This window comes from Trichoderma camerunense (genome assembly GCF_050948025.1).
Source record: "Trichoderma camerunense strain CBS 138272 chromosome Unknown V8C40scaffold_18, whole genome shotgun sequence".
In the NCBI taxonomy this organism is placed as follows: Eukaryota; Fungi; Ascomycota; class Sordariomycetes; order Hypocreales; family Hypocreaceae; genus Trichoderma; species Trichoderma camerunense.
In genome coordinates, this window is record NW_028145352.1 from 851,803 (window position 1) to 879,359 (window position 27,557).

The following is a 27,557-nucleotide window of genomic DNA, read 5'->3' on the forward strand; positions in this document are numbered from 1 at the left end:
GGGTTTAGAGGGGAACGACGCGTGTGGAGCGCGTCTTGGGGTTTCTATTCAAGGGCTAGCGTGACGCGAAATTTAAATTGATTGCATTGTACGGAGATCTCAGATTAGATAAGGAAATTCATTAAGCTACAGCGCGCCGAGCTCTCAGGATGACGCGACCTCGGTTTCCATCAGTAAATTGCTGCTGATACTACATCCAATTTCAACGTTGTCGCCTTTCAAGACCCAATTGACAAGTTATCATGTCTCAACCGTCGATGCTTGAAATCCGAAAGGGTGAAATTACCCCAAGTGAAGGCGTCGTCAACTTGCTTCCTTGCCGTGTCCAGCACACAGGCCCTATCGGGCCATCTTCAGCTTACTGGAATCCCACTATAGACGAGAGTGAGTAGGATGAATCCACAAGCATTGGCCATGACCACGACTCTGATCCCTCTCCTGTTTTTAGACGACACGAGGACGGCATATCTTCGAGGAAGGAAACTTCAGGGAAAAGTTGCCTCATTACCTCCGAATTATCGAGGCCTTGTTCTTCAGCGAAAAGACGACGAACAAAAAGATGCCGAGGAACCAGATGTCATCATGATAGGAGATGATGGAGATGAGGGCTCGGCTCCTAGACTGGGAACGATGCATACCGTGACGGAATTTGATAAAATGGTTGTCTGGTCGCATGACGCAGTTACAGATGCTTCAGCAGATCCTTACCTAAGAAGCGTGGAAGAGTGGCTTCAAGTATCAGATAGTGTAAGTTGGCGTGCAGGCATATGTGAAGACACAATGGGCTAATGCAACCTTTATAGATACATTCTTATGATGCCGCAGATAAGGGAGAGTCGAAGTAAGGAGGGAGGTGAGATTTGGCAAGAGATGGGCTGTTGAATCATGCCAAAAGATTATTTCATGATACCCACGTTCCAGGCATTACAAAGCATATAAACTAGAAACATTCGATTTCTCTTCTTCTTATTCATTCAATAGCTGATCGATTGCCGGTTGCTTATAAAGAAGCTTCTTGATACTTTTTAGTAGTTGCTAATTGCATTATAAGATGGAATCTCAGGACTATGTGGAGTGTGATACGAGGGACGAAGAGGCGAGACCATGTTGCTACTTATTTTGATCGTATGCGTAATTACATGGAATTAGCGTATGCATTATAATGTTTCGCTGTATTCTTTGGCCCCGGTAGTATTCTAAGTCTAGCGCTCATATATCATCGAAAAAGTAGAAAAAGTTGTAACCCATCACGTCAACGCCCAGACTCCAAAGAGAAAAATTCCGTGGGGGAGTTTGAGAAAGGCATCCGATCTGTGCTATTCAGAAAAGCACCCCTGATACGACAGAAAAGGCAACTCGAGTATTCAGGACTTATGCAGGCTTGCGGCTGTATCATGTCTTCATCTTAGTCTTCTTTTTAAGTCGAGATGTGCCAGCATTTGCTGGTTGCTTTGGAGCAAATCGGTTGACATGATCCATGTCAAAACCAGACTTGTGCTTCCGAAACAGAAGCATAGTAGCTCTGGCATCTTCAGTACTAGAATGCGGTCCACTTTGGATTTCGATGCCGAGAATTTCCTTGGCAAGAATCTTCAGCGCGGGTTTCCTGCCGTGGCCATATTTTCTGAACGCTGGATATTTGGCGGTATCGCGTATATTCTTGAGAGAGTGGCTGAGTTTGAGAGCATCCAAGTCATGCTTGATATCATGGCCAATGAGAATTCTGTCTTGCAAAATATCGCTGACTTCTTTCTGAACCTCGTCGAAATCTCTTGCGAATCTCATTTCTTTTTGAGAGATTCCACTGACGGCCGTTCTCCAGTTGGTCACGCGCTCTTTCGGCTTGACGTATGAATCATAGACCTGCCGTCCATGGAAGTCGACGATGCTGATGCGTGCCAGGGCTGATTCATATCCGCCGGGGCCAACGCCTACCATCTCGCAGTCGATAGCGACATACTTTCCAATCTCGAGTCCACTGGTAAGACCGTGATTCACTTTGTCTTTCGTGGAGGCAAACATCAGAGAATTTCCTTTGACACCTAGGCCATACGCCTCTGCCAAATCCTCCGCAGAGACTCCATGATCTTCAGCCCAAATCGCCAAAGATGGTGATGGAGTTTGCTTCGGTTTTTCTATTGCTGCCGAGCTTTGGACACCGCCCATTCTACGAACAGGCGGCTTATCTTTTCGAATTAGCGGTTTAGACGCCTTGGTCTTTGTTGTTTCAAACGACTTTTTCCGCGGTGAGGATTGTAGCTGCTCTTCAGCCTTTCGTTTTGTTGATGGCTTGGAAGCTGCCTCAGCTTTTAGTTGAGCTTGAAGTTTTTTCCAGTTCGAAGAGAGCTCGGCCATCCTTGCAAACAGGGGCCTAAAAAATCTCTTCATAAAAGAACCTGTCTATGAAGTGCATCACATGTTAGTTTATATAGAAATGTTGATGAATCTTGAGTTTTGCTAACAAAATTATAATATTCTTCAAACCAATTTAGATGCTTATAATGAGGTACTTTATTTTCACCGCCTTCCGATAAGGGATAAGCTGACGCTAAAGGCATGTGATGCAGCTGGGAAATCGCCATATTCTGCCACCTTCTAAATCGCAATCTTGAATTTCTACAACCTTCTTCCATCCATCCATTTACCAACCACTCCAGCCTTTCCATCATGGGTGGCGGCACTCCCCATGGCGAGCCGTCCGTAGGCTCCGATACACCCCGCCAAAAGGGCAAAGCAACACCCGAGACGCTGAAGACAGGCTGCATTGCCTGGGTCGAGAAAGATGGCCAGCCGCGACGAGCCGAAATCCTAAGCATAAAGGAAACAAAGTCAGGGAAGCACTATTACTGCAACTTTGACAACTTCAACAAGCGTCTGGATGAATGGGTGCCGGTTGCACGAATTGATTTCACTCAGGAAGTCGAATGGCCGAATCCCGAGAAAGACAAGCCCAAAGACTCGAAAACCAAAAAAGTCCCATCAAATCAGCCCAAGAAGTCGCAGGTTTCGAAGAAAGCGCAGAAGCGGCCTGGCAAACGCGAGCAATCAGTAAACAGCGAGGCCACTACACCACATCCATGGACGGGTAAGTCTTGGCTCCAGTCCCCATCCATCAATGATTTGGCGTTTTCAAATAGCAGTTGAAGTTGCTAACCACATGAACCATGCGCACAGAATTTGTCGAAACGCAGGGGCAGCGAAAATCTTCATCGGTCGGACCAGAGGCGGAGTCGCAAGCGGGCGTCAGTTTTGAGGCGAGCGCAACACCAGGCGCAGGAGATGACCTGCTTGCCGATGAGAAGGAAGATGAAGGAAAGAAGGACGAACATGGCTTCAGCCGAGAGGAAGAAATTGAGAAACTGAGGACTTCAGGGTCGATGACACAAAACCCGGCCGAAATTTCGCGGATACGAAACATTTCCAAAGTTCAGTTTGGGAAGAACGACCTCTTCCCATGGTACTTCTCGCCGTACCCCGAGATTTTTGCGCTAGAGGACGTTATATACATCTGCGAATTCTGTCTTAGCTACTATGGGGACGAATTCGCCTTCACGCGACACCGAAAGAAGTGTACGTTGCAGCATCCGCCGGGCAATGAGATCTATCGAGACGACTATGTCTCGTTCTTTGAGATTGATGGACGGCGGCAGCGGACTTGGTGTCGTAATCTTTGTCTTTTATCCAAGATGTTTCTGGACCATAAGACGCTCTACTACGACGTGGACCCCTTTCTATTCTATGTCATGACGATGCGAACAGACAAGGGATGCCATATTGTAGGATACTTTTCCAAGGAGAAGGAAAGTGCAGATGCATACAACGTGGCTTGTATTCTGACACTTCCACAATACCAGCGTAAGGGTTATGGCCGTCTCTTGATTCAATTTTCATATGAGCTGTCCAAGATTGAAGGCAAACTAGGTTCCCCAGAGAAGCCTTTATCGGATCTTGGCCTTCTCAGTTATCGTCAATACTGGTCTGAGAATATTCTCGACCTACTGCTGGGCTACAATGAACGGGATGAGAAGGTGACGATTGAAGCAATCTCGACGGCGCTGGCGATGACCACACAGGACGTGGAGCACACGCTACAAGCCATGAAGATGCAAGTGTATCATAAGAGTGATCACAAGATCGTGATTCCGGAGAGGTTGATTGAGCAGCGGGAAAAGCAAAAGTTGAAACGGAAAAGGGTTCTCGATCCTCTCAAGATTCAGTGGAAGCCACCAGTATTTACAGCATCGAGCCGTACGTGGGGTTGGTGATGCGAGTCCTGGAGGCTCATTGGAATTGTTGGAATTTGGATCAAGCGTGCTGTTTTTATTAATTTGGTTGGTTGGGGGCCTTTTCCCGTGAAAGCTCAATGGAACTCCTTCTCTTGCTTCATTCTCTTTTGGTTTATAATTACGATGTACGATTAATCGGTTGGTGATACCCGGACGTAGGATGGGCCAATGTATACATGATTCCATAGCATTTAGTGAAGCAAAAAAGAAAAAGAAAACATTACCACTCCATCCTTTTTCTGGACCATTATATTCACACATGATCTGCTACGTGCTCTGCATTTATTATTCGGTAGCTTTCAGATGGCATTAACGTTGAGGTATGACGTAGCAGTGTTAGTGCCAATTGTAGCTAGCTGGGGGCAGCTCTAAACAGCTCCAGACTTTCTTCAGTAGCTCCGGATGCAGCACTCCGTAGTGGGGGATTGTAGTGCATGCAGGGCCCGAATTGCCACATGGATGCTTTTTTGCTGCCATAATGCCGCCATACCCTGAACTTTTGTGTTCCAATTCATCTCAACTCAATCGACATTGATTATTTCTGGCTCATCGAACTTCTGATTCCCAGGGAGGAACGTCGCCTTGACTTTTCTCCCAACCCTTCCAGCAGCCAGCATGTCTCTTACGCTATTGGCAGCCGCATTGCTGGGCATCGGCGCAGTGACGCCCGTCTTCGGTCGAGGCGATTCGCAAATCCCATTCAACTATGCCGATGCATGTCCCGACTATGCGCTTTACGCATCATATCCCCAGTTTGTTGGCCCTCTATAGTGATAGTGGCAGTTCTCAGCATCTGACAAGCACAGTCGTCCCTTTAGCTCTGGCCCGCTCGCCTTGCCTTACCAGCGTCCCAGCCCGCAGTGTCGGACGTTTCACTCAGACGAGATTGAGAGAGTCATTGAAGAGGTGACGTCGAGGATCAAGGATCCTGACCTGGCACGTCTGTTCGAGAACACCTTTCCCTCGACGACGGATACGACCGTCAAATTCCACACCAAGGGCGGCAAGAACACGGGCTTTGTCCCGGTCGATGGGCGTCGCTTGGACGATGGCGCATGGGAAGGACCTCAGTCCTTTATCATTACCGGCGATATCATTGCAGAGTGGCTGCGAGACTCGACAAACCAGCTGCGTCCCTACCAGGGTCTGGCAAAGAAGGACCCAGCCATCTTCGACCTGATTGTGGGAGCCATCAATACGCAATCCGAGTATGTCATTCAGTCGCCGTACTGCAATGCCTTCCAGCCACCACCTATCAGCGAATTGTCCGTCTCCGCCAACGGCCAGGATGATATAGTGCACCCGGCATACGAGCCGAGTGTTGTATTCGAGTGCAAGTACGAGCTCGATTCTCTGGCGCACTTCCTGGCTTTGGCAAACGACTTTTACGAGGCCACGGGAGCCACTGACTTTGTGAACAAGCGATGGCTTCTTGCCGTCGACACTCTGTTGCTGGTGCTGAAGCAGCAGTCAGAGCCAACTTTTCACCCGGAAACAGGCCAGTATGATAGAAATACCTACACCTTCCAGCGGTGGACGAATGCTGGCACCGAGACTCTCAATCTTCAGGGTGTCGGAAACCCCCTGAATAGCGGAACGGGGCTGGTTCGATCGGCATTCAGACCGAGCGATGACGCCACCATCCTAGGATTCTTCATCCCGGCGAATGCCATGATGTCTGTGGAGCTTGGTCGGGCTGCCAAGATGCTGCAGGCTGCAGGTAACAAGGATCTGGCCACTAAGCTTGGTAAATGGAGCGAGAAGTTGCGAGCAGGAGTACTGGAGCATGGTGTCGTCAAGCATAAGAAATACGGCGACGTGTTCGCTTACGAGGTTGATGGATATGGCTCTTCCATCTTGATGGACGACGCAAACTACCCTTCCCTTCTTGCGCTCCCAGTCATGGGCTTTTGCGACGTAGATGACCCGGTGTATCAGAATACGAGAAAGATGATACTGGATAAACAAGGCAACCCGTATTATTTGGCAGGTAGAGGTTTCCAAGGAATTGGAGGTATGTTTTACCCATTCGTGGCTGACAAAATGAGAATGCAATGACTCTGACTGTTTTCATTTTTTATAGGACCACACATTGGCTTGAAGAACGCCTGGCCCATGAGCTTGCTGCTTCAGGCCCAAACATCAAATGACGACAAAGAGATTAGAGAATGTATCGACATGGTGCTAAAGGCATCTCCGCGTGGTCTGATTCACGAGAGTGTCGATGTCAATTACGTGAACCAGTATACGCGGAGCTGGTTTGCTTGGGCGAACGGAGTTTTTGCCGTGACGATTTTGGATTTGGCAAAGAGGAAGCCGCACTTGGTATTTGGACCGGGAGCGGCGCCGTATGAGATGTGAAGAAGTGTATATAAACAAGTGAATGAATTTGATACAGTGTCTAGTATTGAAAGTTACATGAAGTGCCAACTCGCGACTGAGATGCTTTGAAATAAGTGCTGAGAGCATGATTGATTGCTTTCATGACGTATCAAAAATTCACCGGAAATAGAGTCTTTAGTGTAACTCTTTGGTGTGATTATTACTATGGAGTTTCACATGCATGTTTGAGCTTCAATTAATCCTCTCCTATGAATTTGGCTTGGCTTCGAATGAGATGTGGAAAAGCAAGCCTCTCATCTCACCCCCACACTTTGTACTACTCACCTCAAAACTCCTCACTCCAGCCTCCTCTTGCACCTCACAACTGCTAATCACTTGTCATAAATAACTCTTAGACGGCCAATAGGGCGTGTAGAGGCCCTTCTTTAACTTGTGAGTCCATCACCAATTATTCCTTCCACAAGCCTAGCACTCACTCACCTGAGCCCAGCTATGCCATCACTGCGCAACCCGCGGCTCGGACTCTCTCCACTAACACAATTGAAAGCGCCGCTCTCGTCCAGACTGCCAACTCCCAGACACATATCAGCAACAACAGCCGCCAAAATGGCCAGCTCAACTCCTTTAGCAAAGAAGCAGCAAATCAACCTCTTGCGCGGATGGCCCTCGCCTCACCTGCTTCCCGCAGACCTCCTCTCAGCAGCCTGTCAGCGCGTGCTGGCAGATCCCATCGAGAGCGTGCCGATTCTGCAGTATGCTCCCGACGAAGGATACCAGCCGCTGAGGGAGAGATTGGCACAGTGGCTCGGCAGGCATTATGGGGTTGAGGCCGATGCGAACCGCATCTGCATCACGGGCGGTGCGAGCCAGAATCTGGCTTGTGTCTTGCAGAGCTTCACGGATCCGCATTATACGAGGGCTGTGTGGATGGTTGCTCCGTGTTATCATTTGGCGGCTACGATTTTTGAGGATTCGGGGTTTGCGGGGAGGTTGAGGGCTGTGCCGGAGGATGATGAGGGGATTGATATTGAGGAACTGGAGAGGAGGATAGAGGCATTGGAGAGTAAGGAGAGGATCGAGTCTCATCAAGAGGTAAGTTGGAGAGTGAAACCCCCCATTGCCTTGTATGAGCACGCATTGCTGTTCCATACTGCTCGGGCCATTCCGCTGTGCAAATCTTGCAGTAGAGCTGAGACTTTTCTTCTTCCCCCTTTCCTCTTGGAATAGCCAAAGCCATTCAAGAATCCCGGTCCGTTTAGGAAGCTCTATCGTCATGTCATCTACGCGGTGCCCACATGTTCGAACCCTTCCGGCAAGACAATGTCTGTCCGACGCCGTGAGAGTCTCGTCAAACTTGCCCGCAAGTATGACGCCCTTGTCATCAGCGACGACGTCTACGATTTTCTGCAATGGCCCATTGACGGAACCGTGGATCCCCAACGGCCCCCGGAAATGAGGCTGCCGCGGCTATGCGACATCGACATGTCGCTGGGCAGGGCGGAGAATGATCCTCAGGGCTTTGGGCACACGGTGAGCAACGGATCTTTTAGCAAGATTGCTGGGCCGGGTGTTCGGACGGGATGGGCTGAGGGCACGCCGGCTTTTGTTCTGGGATTGTCTAAGACGGGATCCTCCATGTCTGGCGGTGCACCTAGTCAGCTGTGTGCTGCGATGCTGGCTGATCTGATTCGAACTGGCGAGTTGGAAAGTTTCATTGAGACCAAGACTCGACCGGTATTGCAGAGACGCCATAAGATTATGATGGATGCCGTGAAAGAGCATCTGGAACCGCTTGGTGTTGTAGGGCGTGAATCAAGCGTCTCTGGGGAGAGTATTTACGGTGGCTACTTTGTGTGGCTTACGTTGACTCAGGGGCCGCCGGGAGTGCTTGTCTCGGATGCGGCTGTGAAAGAAGAGAACATCATCATTGGGAGAGGAGATATGTTTGCGGTTCGCGGAGACGAACAAGGGGCAAAGTTTGATAAGAATATTAGACTGTGCTTTTCTTGGGAGCCTGAAGAGGCTCTTGTTGATGGCGTCAAGAGACTTGGGCTCTTGATTAAAAGGATGCAAGGCAACTTGGCTCATTATGAGAGGATGGCAGCTGAGATCAAGGATAGTGATCGCCCAGTGAGCAGCTGGGTGTAGACTTGACCTTTATAAATATGAGCAGGCAAAATACAATGACAAGAGCCACTTCAACTCTATACCCGTATAGACACAGTTTAAGAGTTGCTGAAATGCTGTATAGCTTCTCCCCAGTATGATGCCCATCATGTATCAATAACATATAAAATAAACAAAGAGCTCTATCTCTTCTAATATGCTTGTCTAAAGTGGTACCAACATGGTGCTATTTCTTACCAAAGAATGACATGATGCTGCCTTGACTTCCGCTCTTTGGAGCTGCTGCCTTCTTGGATTTCTGAGTGGATGAAGCGGCGGGAGTTGATGCAGGCTTCGGTTTTGTCGCTGTAGGTGGGGGAGCTTCATCTTCTGAGAAAGACTCCCACGCAGCCTCCTGGATGGTTACTATATGTGGAATTAGCAAATCCTCAGCGCAAACATGTTCAAGAATCCTTACCCATATATCCTTGGTCATCCAATATGCGCTTCTTTTTCATAACTCGCCGCTTGCCTCTCCGGCGGCCATCACCAGAATTTGATACCACCTCTGTAGGCTCCTTTTCCTCTTTAGGCTGCTCTGGTTCAGGTTCGGGTTCAGGCTCCGCCTCAGAGGCCTCTTCCAATTCTTCGTCTGATTGCTCGTCTTCCTTCTTAGCCTCCTTTATATCGTCATCAGCATCCTCCATCATGCGCATAAGCTCCTCTTCACGTTGTTTTCTTGTCCTTTTCAGGGCCTCCAGATCGATAGACTTCGAAGTAGGAAGATCTTCGTCGTCGGCTTCGCCATCATCAGATAGGGCCATACTGGTATCTTCTTCCTTGGGTTTAGGCTCGGGTTTCGGCTTGGGAGGTTTCGCTGCTGCCTTGGCAAAGGACTGCATGATACCTCCAGAGGCACCTCGCTTTAGTGTCGCAGGAGGCTTCTTTCCGGCGCTGGATGAAGGAGTGGCCTCAGCAGATGAAGCTTCTTTGACCTCTTGCTTGACCTTTTCTGGTTGGCTGGGCTTTGAGAGAGCTGGCGGTGCCTCTTGCTTGACATTCCTGGGCGCAGAAGCACTCGGGGCCGGGGCTGGAACGGGAGGGCGTCCCTTTCGGTCTTTTCTGCGTGCTTGAGGATTGGCAATTATTCCATAAGTGTCCAGTGTTTTGGCTGCGTCCTCAATCTTCCTATATTCAGATAGTGACTTTGACACATCAGATAGTAGTGCCAGATCTCTTTGAGGAAAGGGAGCTAGACTGTAGATGTGGAAAGAAGTGACTTCTTCATATTCAGCCAGCGCATCTACATGCACTATTAGCATGGTTGCCCACATCATGTATTACCATAACTCAAACCTTTGAGGTTCTCTTCAGCCACTATTGTCACTGTTTTGGTGGGCGCATAGTCAGAAAGAGGCTCGGGCTCTGGTACTGAGTTGTCCATATCAGTATCGCCAGCCTCTGGCTGCTTATGTTCCGTTTTGGAGCCATAGATTAAGTAGGTGGCATGAATCGAATCAGCTTTGGAAGCATTCTGACTCTTGTGAAATTCATAGAGCTTCCTAGCTTGAATATTAGAAATCAGTGAACTAAGAAATGGGTGGAATCTGAATTACTGTTTAGCAACATTGACCCGAATGTTGAGCACCCTGCTCAGCAGGCGATATGTCACCTACACCAAGCACCGATTCTCAGATTAGCGATTCTCAGCAGCTTTTGCAGCAATTGACAGATGTAATTATACATACTGGCACCTCCTCACTCAGGAGTCGGTCTGAAAGGTACTTTTTGGCGTCATCCATGATTGTTTGTTTGTCAGATCACTCCGTATGATGGCATATGCAAGCTCACAGTCTCGACCTGATATCAAGCTTGCCTCTGATTTGGTCCCCACGCGTTCAGCACTTAACACGAACTCACGTGCCTACCAATAGCTATTAATCGCTTTGATGCATATATACCGCTTTAAGGCAGACAGACGACCTTGAGGGACTGCCTCCACGGCAGATTTAATATGCATCTAGTCTGTACATATTCATCTAACCATAAATTTCATGCCCCCATCAACGCGTCAGTCGCGACGCCGGCGCATTCTGGACCAGTTTTGTATCCTGGTCGTTAACCGTCAGCCTTTTCTCTCTGTTCAGCGCCGCTGCTCCATGTTTGAGAATAATCTGTCGCCACTCTTGCAGCCAATTGTGTTTGACTAAACATACCCAAAAAAGAGAAATCGCATTACTCTTTTGGATAATCAGTCAAGAATTGCTCGCCTGAATGGCCTCCGACGATGTTCCAGATTCGACCGACTGGCTTTCGACGCCGTTGTCTGGCTTCGCAGCCGTGGAAGCCGCCCTGCGCTGCCAAGTATGCAAAGACTTTTACAAGACACCCATGATCACATCATGTTCGCACACTTTCTGCTCGCTCTGCATACGGAGAGCCCTCTCTAACGATGGCAAATGTCCTATGTGTCGTGCGACGGAACAAGAGCTCAAGCTTCGGAGCAACTGGTCGATGGAAGAAACAGTAGAAGCATTTTCCAAGGCGCGGACGATTGCGCTGGATCTTGCGCGGAACCAGGGGAATAGGAGTCAATCACCAAAACGGAAAGCTGTCGAGATTTCGTCCGATATACACGAGCCTCACGAACCAAAGCGATTGCGCACATCAGCTAGACTGAATAAAAGCAGAGGGGAACAGTCAGTGGCAGCTATTCCGGTTCAAGAAGTAGAAGATCAGGTTGTACCTGATTCAAATAACGACGATGATGACGAAGAATACGTACCGGAAGCTCGTAAGTTTAGAGACCCAAATGTAATTATTCAACCACCCTGCTGACGATGCACTCACCTAGCGGGCGGCCTCGTTCCCTGCCCCTCCTGCAACAAAAAGATGAAAGAGTGGCAGGTATTCGGACATTTAGAATCCTGTCCCGGCCCGTCAGCAGCAAACAATTCAAATAATACTGCCAACACCGACACTACGTTTTCCTTTGGACAGTCTAATCGGAGACAGCAAAAGACGCTAGAAAGGCTACCTCCCCTCAACTATTCCATGTTGAAAGAACAAGCACTGCGAAAGAAAATGGCGGACTTGGGCATCTCTAACCAAGGGCCCCGCATTCTCCTGGAAAAGCGCCATAAAGAGTGGCTGACGTTATGGAACGCAAACTGCGATGCCGCTGTCCCGAAGAAGCGTTCTGAGTTGCTGCATGATTTGGAAGGCTGGGAGCGTACCCAGGGCGGTCGGGCGCCAACTACAGGTCGAGCGATCCAAACTGCGGCGGTAATAAAAGACAAGGAATTTGATGGAGCGGCTTGGGCAGCTAAGCATGATACTTCTTTCAAAGATCTGATTGCGAGTGCTCGGAAAAGTCGACTGGAGGCGAAAAAGAAGACGGAAGAGGCTGAACAAGTGACTGGCGACCAGGCACAGAGTTCAGTAAATCAACCTCCAGATCTGATGGTCATCTCATCTTCTCAACCACCTGGTGGTGACCCGTCGTCTCGGTCAGGAGAAGAAAGATCCGAAATTGCGCCAAGCGTCGAGTTGTTGTCTTCTTCACAGGTTTATCCCATGTCTCTAGATGTTTCACAGCAGCCGATAAACCCAACACCACCAGCAGATGCGTCGACTACAAGGAGTATAGCGGAAGCAGAAAGATACTAAACATATACGTATTCTGTTAATAACTAATTTGTACATCTGACTTTAGCATAGCCAGCTGGACATGATGAATATAATGAAACATCATAACGCAGCTTCCCTGCAAGGGGTTGCTATTTCACGAGATTGACAAGACTTTCTCAAATACTGTGACTGAAACAAACAATTAATTGACCCCGCTGTTATCCCATTATGATATGTATATATCAACTAATACGCCCAATGCTCATGCTCAGCAAACATAATCAGGATACTGCCAACCCACGAAATGTCCCGAATATTAATTATCATCATCCATTCTGCCTTTTCTTGTCCTCAACCATCCAGCGTTAGCCTGCCAATGCCCGTTGCTCTAGTCGGCGATTCGGCCCCTATTCTCTCAGATGGGACTGATGGAAGCTCGTCCAAATCTTTCATAGCCTTGGAAGCTTCTTTGGCCTCCTCCTTGCGGCGCTCCTTCTCTTCTTCTTCCTTCTTTTGTTCTCTCTCCATAGCTTCAAGCTCCTCGTCTATCTCTTCTTCATCCACGATCACGCCTGTGGGTTCAGCCAATATGGCCGTGATTTCGTCTGTTGCGCTCATTTGGTCTCTGAGTCTGTCCATGGTGTTTTCAACCTTGTCCGCACTACCAATCTGAGTATTTAGGCTCTCCAGCGCATTAGCAGATGATTCCATAACCTTTACCAACTGAACCTGGTCGGAAGCTTGTTGCACTTTGGAAGCAACTTCTTCTAGCTGATGGAGAGTTGCGTATCGTGTAGATAAGGAAGATTCGGCTCGCTTTTTGGATTTGAGCGCTGCCAGGGCGGCAACACGGTTTTTGCGCAGGACGGCATTCCTTGCCTCTTGATCGAGTTCATCAATCCGCCCATTAAGAAGATCAATCTGATGTTCCAAGTTGCTTGCCAGCTCTTTTATAGATGCGATAGAGGAATCCTCTTCCGTAATCCCCCTGGCTTCGCCACTTCCTCTGATCCGGATGGTTTTGCCATCGTATTCAATCATATCTTTGTCTCGAGATAGGAACTTCAGCAATACGTCGGTGTCCGTATCGGATAGCCGCTGTTCCTCGGCCAAAACTGATGTAACTAATGCTTGGAACTGGCCTTTTGTAAAGACTCGGTCGTATCTTGGTGCTTTTTCAGCAATACTCTCCCCTAACTCCCGGCTGGCCGTTTCCACATTCTTCATGACAACATAGTTGCCCTTGGGTATCTTGTCTTCACCTCGAGAGGGATCGGTAACTCCCAGCTGACGTAGGGCCCATCCCATCACATTCCACGGCACCTGCGACCAGCTCTGTTGATATATGCTCTGATTCGATTGTAAGAAGCTCTGGAGCGGAATCAGATCCTTCTGCGCGAGCGCTTCGTTTATCACAGTGCCCAGCGCCAGAGGTTGGCCAAACTGCTTGCTATCTAGCGACCGTCGTAGCGACTCGTCAAGGTCAAACACGAGAGCGCTGGATTTGGAGCCTTGGCGGGACAATAGCCCATCAGATGCTAACCGCGCCAGGGCCAGCAGCCAAGCAGAGACGTTTGCTTGGTAGCCATCCGGATTCAGCGTCTTTTGCGATCGGAAGTCGGAGTATAGAGCAGGAAGCCGGGCCCTAACAGAGCCTGTTAGTGTCGTGCATCATCAATACAGGATAAATGTGCAATGAATTCACAATGGGTATCTGCTTACTTGCGGAAGTTGGGGTCGTTCTTGACGAGGTAATCGGAGAGCTCGCCCATTTCGATTCCCGACGCGATCGGCGGCGGTTATCCCGTTTCTTGAAACTTCAAAATTATATCTCGAGTATATCGCTGCTCAATTTTTGTGACATTGGCAGAGAAATTTCACTTGTGTCGTCTCGCGACGAAGATAAAGTTGTTGACGGGGGTTGATTTGGGCGTGATGACGGTTCTGGGATTGTTAGTCGTTAGTGCGAGAGATGCCGCTAAGGCACCCGAGTTTAGTGCCCGATGATTTGGGGAGCATGTGATTTCAACACCTAGCGATGTTACTACTGGTATTCAATCTCCAATTATATCAACTCCATCGACTGATATATCTTTCTTTGGTGATGAACTTTCCATAATATTGCTGATATTGTATTCTATGACGGCCAACAAAATGCATGTAATCTTATACCTATCTGTAAAGCACATAAATGACCAAGGCTTGCATGCTAGACGAACCAGTCCCATCAAATGACAGTTTATCATGTGAACCACCTGAGATTATGCATTATTCACATCGTCTAAGTATTCATAAACCCAACGAAAGGCCCGCCTTCCATTCATCTACACGCTGAACCTATAGATACAGAATCGCTAAAGTGAATCGCCTCATTAGTCGCGGTCCATTACCACGTCCATTACCACACCGGCTGGTTGCCAAGGGTAGACAAAGACAAAACACTTCCAACCGCTCACATCTTTGCCAAATCCATACTTCAACGCTCGTGGCTAAATCCTTCCATCTCCCTTCATAACCAATCCATTCCCATTGTCCTATTCAAAGCCCTCTTTATCTATTTCTTCATTGGTATCTTTGCTCATTTCCTCGTTGTGTAGGGGTGCCGTCTCCAAAGTCCGGTCTCGGGCTAGATTGCTTGCTCTCCTCGAGCGCATATCTGTTAATGCCTCGCTTTCCTCATCTATCCCATCATCAATGGCATCTTCCGATATACCCCTATCGTGCCCAGCCGGGAACTCCAACTTCTCCGTTAGTTCGTGTTGCAGCGAGTCCATGGTCTCCCGAGCGATGGCGAACCGTGATATGCCATGGCCATGAGGTAACGTCTCGTACATTCTCTTGGCTTCGTTGAGACATCGTTGGGCAGGAATATGCTTGGACTGTTGGGCCCACGCTCTAGCTGCAAAAACGCTCCAAGCAGCCGATTTCCGCCGTCGGCTTCCCCAGCTCCAGCTACCAACGCCCTGTTTGGAGGCATAGCAGATTGCCAATCGCTCCTTGAGCAGCGCATCGCCGATATTGCCCAGAATCTTTGATTCGAGTAGACGGGTACACCAGCGTGCGGCATCATCAATACTGGATCCTCCCCTTAGCCGCAGGAGCTCTTGAGCCAAGATCAAAGTTCTTGTCGCCCCGTATGGAGAGCTACACCGTGTATTATATGAGTAGAATGCTGACTCTAGCATTTGGTCCACAGTCTCCGCGCGGCTCTTAGAGGTCAACTGCTGTGGCATTAAAAGAAGACTAAGAGCTGCCATTTCATTAGTCGCTGCGTGGTATTTCCAAGCTTTGGATTCACTAAAGTCGGATCGCAGCAGATCGTATGTGGAATGAGCCAATCTCCAGTCGCGCAGCATAAAGGCAAAATCAGCTAGCTTTCGCATGATGGCCTCTGAAGTATCGGCCCTGTAGAACCCAGAGGGATCGTAGCCGTCTTTGCTGGTGCTGGTGCCGCTGGAGGAAGATCGTGAGTTACTGCCAAACCCTGTCCATCTCTTTGATAAACTCATAAACCTTCCCGTTATTCCCTTGCGTTTAGAGGCAACTTGGTCGTTCCAAATAGTAGCGTGCCGCTCCATGGTAGGGATAATGGATTGCATTACCATTTCACGGATAAAGGTCCGGATCGCAGTCGCGTCAGACTCAAATATATACCGCGATGGATCCTCAAAGTCTTCGTCATTTTCACTTCGGCGGATTTCTGCCAACTCTTCGGCAGCGGACATCCAATCACTTCGGGGAAGAAGGATGCTGTCATCATCGGTTTCCACACTCTGACTACATCGTAGCCGTAATAAATGACAATGAAGCCCTAGATGTCGCTTCATCTGCTCAAACAATGCCATGGACCTCGCGATATCGTCGTTCTCTTCGTCGTGAACTAGAACATAGTACCTCAAATAGTCTCCATCTACCCATGAAGGCAATTTCTTCTCGCCTTGGCTGGTTTCAGTATAGAGTCGCCGCAGTTCTTCGATTGGGGCTGCATTGCGGGAGCTAATAGCTATGATGCAAGCAACAGGATGAGCAAACGTTTCGTGTGCCGAGATCGGTAGCCCCGATAAGAGTCGTCGTAAATATAAAGCATAGTACGGAGAAGCCGTCTCAGAATCAGAGCCATTTTTAGCCATGATACTCTGATGTGGCATTCCGAGGAATGATTCCTCTGCATACGAGAGATGACGCTCAACAACAGCCTCAATATCGTTCAAGGCCGACCGGTTTCCGGCAGTTTTCTCTTGTGCTCCATTCTGACTCCGAGGCGCCTGTGTTTGCTGAGATCCCGCCGACAGGGCATCTGGGCGCTCTATGTTTCCACCAAATCGTGTAAATCGTATAGAAAAATCCTCAACTATTCGTCCAACGCCGTTGCTGTCCCTAATATTGACCTTGCCCTGGATATTCTCACCAAACGGGCGCAATAGCTCCCACAGTCCATGTTGAAACCCTTTCTCGCCTATTAAAGCCTCTGTATCCCGTGAGGCATAGACAGCCACATGAGGCACAAACGACTTTAGGATTAAGTTCAATGGTTCGCCTGGGTCATCCCCGACATTTTCTGGTAACCCACGGTTTTGGCCAATATCAAAAACAGTGCCTGAGAGAACTCTAGAAGGAGATCCTCGCCCTGCCGGTGACATAGATCTTGAGCCTGGTGGCGACAGCGTAGAGGCGTATAGGGAGGCGGCAGTCGATCTTCGATAGACAAGTGTTGAATCGGAAGGTGAAGTTGGAAACGGCTCGATGGTTGAAGTCGAATGTCTCATATAAGAGAATTTTGCAGCGGAAGCCGCAGCGGGCAACGCCTGAATCGGTTCCGTAGACGATTCATCTTGAGGCCGCGGCATGAAGGCGACTTGGTGCGGTTGTTCCGCTGAGACAATTCACACGCTGGTAGAGACTTCATGCGGAATCAAAGGCTGAAGTGGGATCGCAAATGTCGGATGTCGCAATACGGCTCTGCATATTCCTCTTGCGAAGCGAGCTGGCGCATATGCGTTGAGAGATGTCACTTACGTATTAAATGCCACGGTCGGTGCTCATGATATCCAAAGCCCCGACTTCTACTATTAGAATTGCTCCACATTTCTGTACCGGGGTGACGGGTCTCCGTTCAGCTTCGATATCTGCATAATAGCTGCAGAGCGCATAGAGCAAGTACCAAGTACCATTTCCTGTGCAAGCATTCGCGACCTTGTTGCAGCAGCTCTATTATATACTTCGACCCATAGTTCCTTCTACTATTTCTTCTTACTCTTCCTCCAATTATCCTTTTGAATCCGTTTCCCCTTGATTCCTTAATCCGATCCAACACATTATGGCCGATCTATCCAATTATCTCGCATCTCGATACCTAGTTGCTGATCCAAAGCCATCGAAGAAGCGCAAGCGCAAGCAAGAAAAGGCACAGTCGGGACTTCTCATCACCGACGACGACGATGACACAGCCTGGAATAAAGGCACCAAACAAGATGCCGATGATGAGGATGGCCCATTGACTGTCTCAAATGTTACAGCTGAATTTCGGAAGTTAAAGAAGAGCAATTGGAAGACTGTAGGGGAGGGTGGAAGTGCCCCGAATCAGGATGACAGTGCGGCTGCAGATGCCATTATCGCTTCAGCTGCTGCCGAAAACGATGCAGCAAGGGAAGCTGATGATGAGCTACCGGTCGTTGAAGGCGATGGAAGCGTAGTGAAGATGAGCGACGGAACACATGCCGGCTTGCAAAGCGCCGCATCAGTCTCGGCACAGTTGAGGCGGCGGCAGCAAGAAGAACGCGATGAATTCGAACGTCACCGGAAGAATGCAAAAGAAGAAGAGACAGTTTATCGAGATGCTACCGGTCGACGAATCGACATATCTATGAAGAGAGCAGAGGCACGGCGTGCAGCTGCCGAGGCTGAGGAAAAAGAGAGACTTGCCAAGGAGTCACTCAAGGGCGAGGTCCAGTTGGAAAATGCGAAACGACGCAGGGAAGAGCTGGAGGACGCAAAGCTCATGACTTTTGCGCGCAAGGCCGACGACGAAGATATGAACCGAGAAATGATGGACCAGCAAAGATGGAACGATCCCATGACGCAGTTTATGGCTGAGAAGGACACAAACCGAGGAAGCAGGAGCTCGAAACGTCGCCCTGTGTACTCAGGATCAGCAGCCCCTAATCGATATGGCATCAAGCCAGGATACCGATGGGACGGCGTGGACAGGGGTAATGGGCTCGAAGCAGAGCGATTCAAGGCATTAAATCGGCGTGAGCGCAACAAGGGACTGGATTATGCATGGCAAATGGATGAGTAACAACAGTATGTACCAATATTTAAGATACCCTACGAGAACTAGGATTATATAGCCTGGCATCAAAATAATCGGCGAGTCGGCGCCGTCGTTTTCCTTTTTCGTTTATCTTAAGAAACACACAAAAGATGGAATCTCGCCATCAAGCTTGTGACTAACTGCTATTCTCCTAATTCATCCCTAAACGGCCTTTGATCAAGCATAGTAATTATGAGATCTTCCCACCCTTGCTCGAAAGTATCCATATGGCCATTACTTTCTACGACGCAAACGTTTATCGGAGCCAAAGTCGCACAGCTGCCTAACAAGTGTGATCCACTCCCCTCTGGGCATGCGGCCTGGTCCATCTCCAACACGACCTTGGAATAACCCGATAAGTTCACCAATCGTTATTCCATCCACAGGTATCTTCTCCAGAATTTCCCATGGTTCAATCAATCCACCAGTTAGGGGAGAAGAACCACCTGTGATATTCATCATTAGTTACGAGAAAGATGGAAAGACATCTAGCAAAGAGGAGTGTAAGTAGCTTACCAGCTGGGGCGGGATTTGGACTGCCAGCCCTAGATGCAGAAGGCGTTCCCCTTGAGCTGCCAACAAGCTTAATCTTCTTCTTCTGCATCGCCCCATCCGACATCTCACCCGCAGTGACCTCTCCATCACTTCCAGAGCCGGCTGTAATCTTAGGACGCCGCACTGTAGTTTGTGACAGTCCAGGAGTGCTTGGTCGGCTACCAAGAGCCGCGGCAGATGCCTTCTTCTGCTTCTTCCGGGTCGACTCGTTGCCGCTTGATTCTGACAAGGCAGGGGAGCCGGCGCGCTTCAGAGATTTTCCTTTCTTGACCATCTCAGAGAGCTTCTGTTTGCCTTGTGGGGTGGTGGACCCCTTGGCATTTTGTAACTTGGACTTGTCCTTAGCATCGCCCTGACCATCCTTATTGTCTCCGTCCTTCTTCTCATCTTCTTTTCCGGCTTCCTCCTCGTCGTCGGAGCTGTCCTCAGCGCTCTGGGGGCATGTTAATCATAAGTTATGCCAAGTGTGTCATGGGGGTGGACTTACCGAGCTGCTCCAAGGGTTGGAACTCGAGTTGTCGCTTTCGTATATCTCCTCACGATCTCTCTTAATGAGAGCCTTTTTGGTGGTCTTGCCGTATTTTTGTCTCTCAAGCTCCTCCCTTAGCTGTTCTTGCAGTTCTTTGTCCACTTCTTGCTCATCTCCTTCACCAAACAGATTCGCTCCCAACTGTTCACGTCGAATTCGATCTTTGGACTCTTTTGCATCTTCATCGTCGTTTCGCTCAAAGTGTGGGGTCTCATCATCATCTTGGAATTCATCACCTGAGACATCGAGTTCATCATGCTCCATCTTCTCCGCGCGTGAGGCGGCCTTGAAAGTATCACTCTCTGATTTGATCATTTGACCCCGGCCGTACAACATCCGCCGCGTAGCTTCAAGATCGTTCAGGCCAGCCTTCTTCTCTTCATCTTTCATGACCCAACGACCGACGTCAACCTTGCGATTCATGAAAGCCTCAGCCTGGTCAATCGTAAATGGTTGAAAGGGAGGTTTGGCATTAAACTTGTAAGATTTTTCCAATGGGATCATGCGGAAAACCGACTTGTCAATCATGAATGCAACACTGGATTCAGAAAGAGCAGCCACATAGCTGCCTACCCACACGTTTTTCCCATCCGCATCTTCCAGGTGCCATGGTAGAGCCTCTTCATATCTCAAATCGGATTCCTTCTTTGCTGCTGATGTTTTTGGAGCTCGGTTGAACATGGTTTTCTCCTCCTTTTGCTTCTTCGGGCGTTTGGGCACCACCTCTTTAGCCACTGGAGCAATTTTGGCTTGATCGATAGCCCTTTGTGCTTCTCTTTCTGCCTTTATCTGCGCAAGTCTTTCTGCCTCTTGCTCATCTACCGGAGGTCGTTCGGGCTCCTCCTCTTTCACAGCTCTCCCTGGAGGAGGTTGGCGAGCATCACGCCGATGTAACGTAACGGGTCTGGCAAATTCATCTTGGTCTGTCGGATCAATAGGTTTGTCTCCCAATTTAGTCTGGGAGAATCTCATTAGATGATATCGGATTCCATCGAGAAGAGCTTTCTTGGTTGTCATGATCGGGATGTCGCTGAAAGTATAGGGAGGGGGTGGTTCGCTCCATCCGCCGTATTGCTTCCGCAGCTCTTCGATGTTGGGCTTGGCCCCATTCGCGGCGCCTTGCGCTGAAGTCGATGGTGCACTATTCGCAGGCGGTCGATTGGGCTTGGGGCCCGGTTTGCGAGATGATGCGACAAGTGGGTTGACAGGCTTCTTCCGAAGAGGACGAAGGGGATTGGGCTTTTGGCTCCGCGGAGCGCCATTGGGATTTCCAGCAGGGGCGCTCATTTCGATACCGTGATGAGCGCTAGCTTTCGACGTTTGAAATGAGCAAAAAAGGCACGCGGCCTCTTTGCACGAGGTTGTCGTGCCTCCGCAGCTGAACAAAGAGCTGCAGCTGATCGCTACAGCGTGTTACGTGAGAAAGTGTCGTGTCAGAGTGCGCGATTCATACGGTTCGCAGCAGATGAGACAGCGGATGAATTGAACAAGGGATGCTGCCGCAACACAGCTGTGAGAGAAGTGGTGTTGAAGGTTGATGTGAAGAGGATACAGGCGGCAGATGCTCGAGAGCTAGGCGGTGCCTACTAGTAGCGGCGGTTCTCTAGGGCAGCGGCCGGAGAACTGCCGCTGCCTATGACGCTTGATGACAAAGGACCGAGCACGATTGTTTGCTGCCTCCAACACCCACTCAGTAACACCACTCGGTACCACCAAGGCTACATACTACGAAGGTACAGATAGAGCTAGAAGAAAACGCCCAAAAATGGCATTGAATGGAGTAGTTTAGTATTTTAGTAGTGATACACAGCACCCCGTGGATTGAGTAAAGTTCAGGTGACGGAGCAAGATGTGAGGGCAACCTGAAGCCTTCTCATCAATTGCAGGTTCCCAGGTAGTATCACTACTTTCTTATGGTATCTGCTACGATAGTAGCTATATTTCTCCAGTATCTCCTACTACAGCTATATATTTTTACCATCTGCTACTACAACTGTAATTCTGTAGTATCTGGTACTATAGCTGTATTCCTCTAATATCTGATTTATTGGCTTTGAGGACGGGGTGGAATAGCCATCTACAGCGCCATGGTACCTTGCTAGGTCGGGTCAGGTTCAATGCCGTAGCTGGGGCCTGTGTCATGCAGCAGCTGAAGCCGATCCTCTGTACCTTAGCCGACGGTACCTGCTAAGGCTAAGCTCTAGCAGCGTTGCACTAACAGCTTGCTGGCATCCTCTAGCTCCGCTTCTCCAAAGTCACTTCGTGGTATCTATTTCTTGGATATCCTGCTTCAAAAAAAGCAATTCCCCTCTTGTGTACCACCCAGTACCGAAGTGACTTCCTGTTTGTCTCGCTTCCCCTCTCCCTTATCAGGTGCTTTAGAACTTACATATCAGAAGATTGAAGCCAGTATTCTGCGATATTGAGTATGTCAATTGTAAAGATAAGATACCAAAGTTTTTAAAGTGCTGAAAGCTCGCCACTGCTGCAATCTTCACACTTATCTTTACCTAGGTATCCGTTGATTAAACAAGATGTTCCCTAATCAACGAGAACGTGGTGTTGAAGGTGACGGAGCCTCTGGGCTTGAGGGTCATCTACGAAATATGATTCTCACAAATGCTAATGCTAATGCCAACGCCAATGCCAACGCCAACCAAAGCACCAATCCAGCAGGCACTCCTTCCACGTCAAGAAGGCGACCAAACCAGGCTCAACGACGTCAGATGCAGTTCACAGTTGCCCCCGAGCCTCGGCAGCAGCTTCCGGCTAGGAATACTCAATGGCCACCGCAGCAGCAGCAGCAGCAGCAGCAGCAGTATCAGTCTCGTTCAACCTCAGGCCCGAGACCCTCAGACTTTTCCTGGTCTCGAAATTCATGGAATGGTCCTTCACAGGCATCTGCGAATAGGCCTCAGTACCAGAATTCATCGACCATGAGACAATATAATGCAGCCCCGTCTCGTGGTGCACATCACCAGAGCTCAGGGTCATTTCACTATCAACATCGCTCCATCAGGCCCGAAGAAATCGCGAGCCAGGCCCGCCTACTAGATATGTTATGTCATCAGGTCTTGAGTCACTCCGAGATCGACAGATCTGAAATAGCTGAAAAAGAGGCTTTTCGTCAACGTATAGAGCATATCTGCCGCGAAGTCATCAGCCAGTTTGAAGAAGAAACGGATGTGAACAACAGGATCCCCCCCTTTTCCGTGGAGCTGAAATGTTTTGGCAGCTTGTCTTCTGGTTTTGCTACAAAGGCCTCTGACCTGGACCTGGGCTTGGTATCACCTCTGTCCAAGATTCCACCTGATGCTCCTGGGTCCCCTATACCACGACTGATTGAAAAGGCATTCTTGCAGGCAGGGCTTGGTGCCAGGCTTCTAAGTCGCACGAGAGTCCCAATTATCAAGATATGTGAGCTTCCTCCACAAGACCTCTTTAAAGGTCTATTGGAAGCACGCGAGAAATGGGAGCGTGGTCTTGATAAAGAGACTCAATCCGGCGCTGCTGAAATAGACCCTGACAATGATGGCTCTGTTCGAGGTGACGACGAAGATCACGAACAAAGCGGAGTCACCGAGACTGGTTCAGATTCGTTGGGCGAATTTGAGATACTCTGCAAGGACTCTACTGAACCACAGCGATTTCGACTTCAACAAGGCCCTAAAAACTCACTAGATTCCTACTATGGTCTGGCCAAGCGCATTTTACGGAGAGCTGGTGGCTACGATATTACTGCTTCAAACTGCAAAGATTTTACGGCAGCCGACTGGGACATTCTAAACCGTGTCTGTTACGCATTTGTCCAGGGGCTAGCGGACGATTCTTTGCGGGATCATGTTGCCAGATTTCCTTCCATCGCTGCAGCGAATGCCCGTTCAAACTCACTCGACCATCGCTCTCTTTTTGGGGTATTTATGCAAGTAGAGGGAGAAAACATTCTGCGCCGATGGAAATCATGGCACGAGGGGCTCCCTCTAAGACAACCTGAGGATGACAAAGTCATAAGGCAGTGGGAATCTCTGCAACTTAGGTCGCTGCTGGATATTGAACCTATCACATACAACAGGGAACTTCAACTGGCCCTCGAGAAGCTCAAGAAAATTCCTTCCGTTCAACTATTGATGTTTGAGCAAGATCAACAAGAAACACCTTCGCAATATTACACCAGAATAAGGAGCATCGCAAACAGTTTAGGAAGCTCGGCGCCCGCACCTCAATCAACCATAACCAACCGATATGTTGCTGGGGTATTTCGTGAAGAGATACGAGATCAACTGAGTGGTTATCTTGAACAATTCCCGGAACAGGCAACGATTCAAGCGATAGGGTGTCGCCACAAAAGTATTCATCTAGCCAATGAATTTGAAAGGGCTATTGAAAATAAATTGTACGACGCTGCTGTCGTACCTGCTATCAAACGCTATATCGAAATATTGCGGCAGCCCCTCGAGAAGAGAATGATGGCGCCTGGGAAGCCATATTATGTCGTGTCAATCCCGGCCGAGTTCTCTTCAGATTTTGGCAAGATCAAGGCACTTACTGACCCCCATACAATGGCACCAAATCAATCTGGTCAGAGGCAACGAGATCCGCTCGAGTTTCCCAAATCCGATGTTGGGGTGCAATGCGACATCAACTTTTCTGCCCACCTGGCTCTCCAGAACACTCTTTTGCTACGCTGCTATTCGCATACTGACCCGAGAGTCCGACCCATGATTCTATTTGTCAAGCACTGGGCCAAAATGCGTGGCATCAACTCTGGATACCGTGGCACTTTGAGTAGCTATGGTTACGTGCTGATGGTACTGCACTATCTCGTCAATGTTGCGCAGCCCTTTGTGTGCCCCAATCTCCAACAGCTCGCACCGCCGCCCCCCAACAACTTGACCCCGGCCGAGATACAGTCCACGATAAGCTGTCGAGGCTACAATATCCAATTCTGGAGAAACGAGGAAGAAATCATCAGACTAGCATCCCAAAATCAGCTCAACAGAAACACCGAAAGCGTGGGGCACTTACTGAGAGGATTTTTCGAATATTTTGCTCAAACCGGCATGATGGGCAATGGTCTTAGTAGAGGGTTTGACTGGGGTCGCAATGTCATCAGTTTGCGAACTCATGGAGGAATTCTGACAAAGCAAGAAAAGGGCTGGACGGGAGCGAAGACGGTATATGAAGTCCAGAAGACAGATGCCGATGCACCTCCTGCACCTCATACCCCTTCAGGCCTAAATACTCAACCGCCAGCCTCTCCACAGGCTACCAAGAATGGAGAGGTCAAAGAGATCCGACTTCGGTATCTATTCGCCATTGAAGATCCGTTCGAAATAGACCACAATGTGGCACGAACAGTGACACACAACGGCATCGTCTCGATTCGCAACGAGTTTCGCCGAGCCTGGAGGATACTTCGCGCCGCTGGTAATGGAGACACTCAAGAGGATTTGTTGCAGGACGTTGAAGACGAGAAGGAGGCCCCTGTTGCGCTTTTGCAATTACTTGCAGATATACATGAAGCTACTCCAGTATGAAAGAACCTGATCAAGAGAAATACTTTTTTTCCCCAGATGGCCATCTAGCCTTATAATGGCTGGGGGAAATTTAGGTGTAAGAAAATAATCTATATGAAAGAATGGATTACTATCAGATCTAGTATTATTCAGGTATCTATGGAGAGGACATTGAATTTGTTTCCTCTATTCGCACTGGAATTACTTGTCTTCTTGTTCGTCTTCTTGTTTATGCCTTGTGACTTGCCTCCCCGCTTGCTGGGGTTTTTGTCCTCTGCTTTCGGGCGAGACTGTTCGCCTTGAGATGGTGCTTGCTCAAAAGTTATAAACTCTGATAGAATGTTTAATATCTGTTGTTCTCTCGACGCCTTTAAGAAATCAGATAGCAAACAAACGTCCGGATACTCATGGAGAGGAGGGAGCTCCGCTAAAATGCCACCAATTTGAATGAGATTGAGCGTAAACTCATCTGTACTGTTGGTTTCGACAATTACAGAAGAGAGCACTTGACTCAATATGCGGAGCGAATACAACCCGGCTTGGATGTGTGCGCTAAAGTGAACTACATCCCAAGGAATTTTATCTCCAGTAGCAGTCAAGCTGCTACCATTTCGTTGAAGCGTGATTAGTGTATGTGAATTCTTGCCTTGCTGGTTGCATTCTATAACATCCAGCATCACGCACAGCAGAACCCACCGATACTGCTGTGCTATATGTGTTTCTCTTACTCGCCTCAAAAGTTCCAGTAGCTCACTAGCCGCTATATTTGCCTCATCGCTAGATAGTAGTGAGATTTCTCGTCCCTTTTGGCTGATGTTCTGCACTCTTCTGTATTCTTCAACTGATATAGAGCAGCGGCATTGAAGATAGCGGCACGCCGCTGTGTAGGCCAGCGTCCTGACATGCGCGCTTGCGTCCCAAGATGTGCCTTTGGTGGGATTATCGAATAAGGATGGGAGAAAAATCTTGGCCTTCTCTCTGGCGTTCTTGGCTTTAGGCGCCTGGCCAATCTGAAGGAGCAGTTCTGACACTCTGGGATCAAGAGCGCTCAATGAGAGCAAGCTACCGTCCACCAAGTGCGGTACTGGGGCACTTTCGTGATGGACATATTGTTGACGAAAATGATCATAGTCTAGAGCATCTGCTATAGGTTTCGTGCAGGTCTTTAATAGCATAGGAAGCGTTGCGTTGGGGTTACGCAGTCGTTCATACCCTAAGCGACAAGCTTCCACGGACTTTGACAGTCCTATTTTCGTGTATATCTCACGAGGCGCATACACCACGCAAGCCAGCATCGAACTAGCATTCTCATGGATATCTCGGAAGAAGATAACTTTGCCATTGCCAAGGTCGTGAGCAAGTAGATCCGAGTCGGATGTCAATATTGTACCACCTTGCTTCGCAATGTCCGAAGCGCAGTAGGCGTCAGCCTCTCCTGGAATAATGAAGCATTTTTCTCGGTATCGAGGACTACCTCTGATAGCATCAATGATTGCGGGCACAAGAAAGCTTGGGTCCAGGGAGGTTTTATCGGTGAATCTTCCTGGGCGGTTTGCATCTAGATATATATCATTTGTGGGAACCACATGCTTGCGAGGACAAGCCATGGAATTTGAAGAATAGAATAAGTTGAGCCGAGAAGTTACTTTCATCACCCTCTCCATACGGACAGGCTGCTTGGACTCTGGCAGGTAGCCATCGAAGTATATGGCTCGACTGTTGGAGTGTTAGCTGCCTGTCATCTTTACTTGCTACTTTCTGAATTTGGGAGGAAGCTGACATGGTCACTTGCTGATCTTCAAGACGATCCAACCATTCAATGACGAGTCGACTGAGGAGGCCATATGACGGCTGATTGGCCCCTTGAAATCTGCAGAGATGAAGAATATGATAAGCCAATGCTGGGCCATCAATGACTACCACTTGATGCTGGAGAATCTCATGGGAGGCATAATTCTCCAACGTGGTAATCAGATGAGGAATCCCCATGCCGACCAGCTCTCATTAGCTGAATTGAAGAGCGAGTAGATGCTAGGCCCTTAATACGGGATGCTAGTCATGTAAATCTTTCCAGATATTACATCGGCGGCAACATGTTTTTTGTGGAACTGGTCGTTGGTCTAAGCAACAATCGGAAAGCCAATGCATGCATTATGATAACGCTCGCGATAATCCGACAAAATTCACTTGCTGCAGCTGAATTGCCCCGCCATGATGATCTGTGTCGAAATCGCACTGTGTTTTTGCGGGAGTGCAAGGTCTAAAAGATTGGCGGTCCA

At 48.8% G+C, this 27,557-nt stretch overlaps 13 protein-coding genes across 13 annotated transcripts; 7 read left to right on the forward strand and 6 right to left on the reverse strand.

Annotated features, from left to right (window-relative positions):
* The first annotated feature begins 124 nt into the window (after positions 1–124).
* Positions 125–1,247, forward strand: V8C40DRAFT_254312 (ribonuclease H2 subunit C). Its single transcript, XM_083217789.1, has 3 exons — positions 125–384; positions 449–747; positions 804–1,247. The coding sequence occupies exons 1-3, from the start codon at positions 243–245 to the stop codon at positions 843–845; spliced, it is 483 nt and encodes a 160-aa protein (XP_083069650.1). The 5' UTR covers positions 125–242; the 3' UTR covers positions 846–1,247.
* Positions 1,035–2,452, reverse strand: V8C40DRAFT_254313 (3'-5' exonuclease). Its single transcript, XM_083217790.1, has one exon. It carries the CDS (start codon positions 2,386–2,388, stop codon positions 1,393–1,395), a length of 996 nt encoding a protein of 331 aa, XP_083069651.1. The 5' UTR covers positions 2,389–2,452; the 3' UTR covers positions 1,035–1,392.
* A 150-nt stretch (positions 2,453–2,602) lies between these two features.
* Positions 2,603–4,510, forward strand: V8C40DRAFT_254314 (NuA4 histone acetyltransferase complex catalytic subunit ESA1). The gene is made up of 2 exons (XM_083217791.1): positions 2,603–3,085; positions 3,175–4,510. The coding sequence occupies exons 1-2, from the start codon at positions 2,668–2,670 to the stop codon at positions 4,263–4,265; spliced, it is 1,509 nt and encodes a 502-aa protein (XP_083069652.1). The 5' UTR covers positions 2,603–2,667; the 3' UTR covers positions 4,266–4,510.
* Positions 4,511–4,744: 234 nt separating this feature from the next.
* Positions 4,745–6,704, forward strand: V8C40DRAFT_254315 (glycoside hydrolase family 125 protein). The gene is made up of 3 exons (XM_083217792.1): positions 4,745–5,038; positions 5,093–6,300; positions 6,370–6,704. The coding sequence occupies exons 1-3, from the start codon at positions 4,902–4,904 to the stop codon at positions 6,645–6,647; spliced, it is 1,623 nt and encodes a 540-aa protein (XP_083069653.1). The 5' UTR covers positions 4,745–4,901; the 3' UTR covers positions 6,648–6,704.
* A 203-nt stretch (positions 6,705–6,907) lies between these two features.
* V8C40DRAFT_254318 (pyridoxal phosphate-dependent transferase) lies at positions 6,908–8,937 on the forward strand. Its single transcript, XM_083217793.1, has 3 exons — positions 6,908–7,061; positions 7,177–7,721; positions 7,857–8,937. The coding sequence occupies exons 2-3, from the start codon at positions 7,236–7,238 to the stop codon at positions 8,775–8,777; spliced, it is 1,407 nt and encodes a 468-aa protein (XP_083069654.1). The 5' UTR covers positions 6,908–7,061; positions 7,177–7,235; the 3' UTR covers positions 8,778–8,937.
* Positions 8,603–10,594, reverse strand: V8C40DRAFT_254322 (DNA polymerase subunit Cdc27). The gene is made up of 5 exons (XM_083217794.1): positions 10,484–10,594; positions 10,352–10,407; positions 10,092–10,297; positions 9,214–10,038; positions 8,603–9,161 (listed from the first exon to the last, which is right to left on the reverse strand). The coding sequence occupies exons 1-5, from the start codon at positions 10,535–10,537 to the stop codon at positions 8,983–8,985; spliced, it is 1,320 nt and encodes a 439-aa protein (XP_083069655.1). The 5' UTR covers positions 10,538–10,594; the 3' UTR covers positions 8,603–8,982.
* Positions 10,595–10,784: 190 nt separating this feature from the next.
* Positions 10,785–12,488, forward strand: V8C40DRAFT_254324 (uncharacterized protein). The gene is made up of 2 exons (XM_083217795.1): positions 10,785–11,529; positions 11,590–12,488. Exons 1-2 carry the CDS (start codon positions 11,010–11,012, stop codon positions 12,402–12,404), a joined length of 1,335 nt encoding a protein of 444 aa, XP_083069656.1. The 5' UTR covers positions 10,785–11,009; the 3' UTR covers positions 12,405–12,488.
* A 12-nt stretch (positions 12,489–12,500) lies between these two features.
* V8C40DRAFT_254325 (Snf7-domain-containing protein) lies at positions 12,501–14,316 on the reverse strand. The gene is made up of 2 exons (XM_083217796.1): positions 14,088–14,316; positions 12,501–14,010 (listed from the first exon to the last, which is right to left on the reverse strand). The coding sequence occupies exons 1-2, from the start codon at positions 14,135–14,137 to the stop codon at positions 12,717–12,719; spliced, it is 1,344 nt and encodes a 447-aa protein (XP_083069657.1). The 5' UTR covers positions 14,138–14,316; the 3' UTR covers positions 12,501–12,716.
* Positions 14,317–14,536: 220 nt separating this feature from the next.
* V8C40DRAFT_82725 (ER-golgi trafficking TRAPP I complex 85 kDa subunit-domain-containing protein) lies at positions 14,537–17,409 on the reverse strand. The gene has a single exon (XM_083223486.1). It carries the CDS (start codon positions 17,210–17,212, stop codon positions 14,900–14,902), a length of 2,313 nt encoding a protein of 770 aa, XP_083069658.1. The 5' UTR covers positions 17,213–17,409; the 3' UTR covers positions 14,537–14,899.
* A 145-nt stretch (positions 17,410–17,554) lies between these two features.
* On the forward strand, positions 17,555–18,768 carry V8C40DRAFT_254327 (Pre-mRNA-splicing factor of RES complex-domain-containing protein). Its single transcript, XM_083217797.1, has one exon. The coding sequence runs from the start codon at positions 17,683–17,685 to the stop codon at positions 18,661–18,663; it is 981 nt and encodes a 326-aa protein (XP_083069659.1). The 5' UTR covers positions 17,555–17,682; the 3' UTR covers positions 18,664–18,768.
* Positions 18,676–21,340, reverse strand: V8C40DRAFT_254328 (transcription factor IIF subunit TFG1). Its single transcript, XM_083217798.1, has 3 exons — positions 19,721–21,340; positions 19,195–19,666; positions 18,676–19,124 (listed from the first exon to the last, which is right to left on the reverse strand). The coding sequence occupies exons 1-3, from the start codon at positions 21,047–21,049 to the stop codon at positions 18,913–18,915; spliced, it is 2,013 nt and encodes a 670-aa protein (XP_083069660.1). The 5' UTR covers positions 21,050–21,340; the 3' UTR covers positions 18,676–18,912.
* Positions 21,341–22,616: 1,276 nt separating this feature from the next.
* On the forward strand, positions 22,617–25,691 carry V8C40DRAFT_254329 (uncharacterized protein). Its single transcript, XM_083217799.1, has one exon. The coding sequence runs from the start codon at positions 22,699–22,701 to the stop codon at positions 25,297–25,299; it is 2,601 nt and encodes an 866-aa protein (XP_083069661.1). The 5' UTR covers positions 22,617–22,698; the 3' UTR covers positions 25,300–25,691.
* V8C40DRAFT_82751 (XPG domain containing-domain-containing protein) lies at positions 25,364–27,518 on the reverse strand. Its single transcript, XM_083223487.1, has 2 exons — positions 27,059–27,518; positions 25,364–26,994 (listed from the first exon to the last, which is right to left on the reverse strand). Exons 1-2 carry the CDS (start codon positions 27,265–27,267, stop codon positions 25,428–25,430), a joined length of 1,776 nt encoding a protein of 591 aa, XP_083069662.1. The 5' UTR covers positions 27,268–27,518; the 3' UTR covers positions 25,364–25,427.
* Between the last annotated feature and the right edge of the window lie 39 nt (positions 27,519–27,557).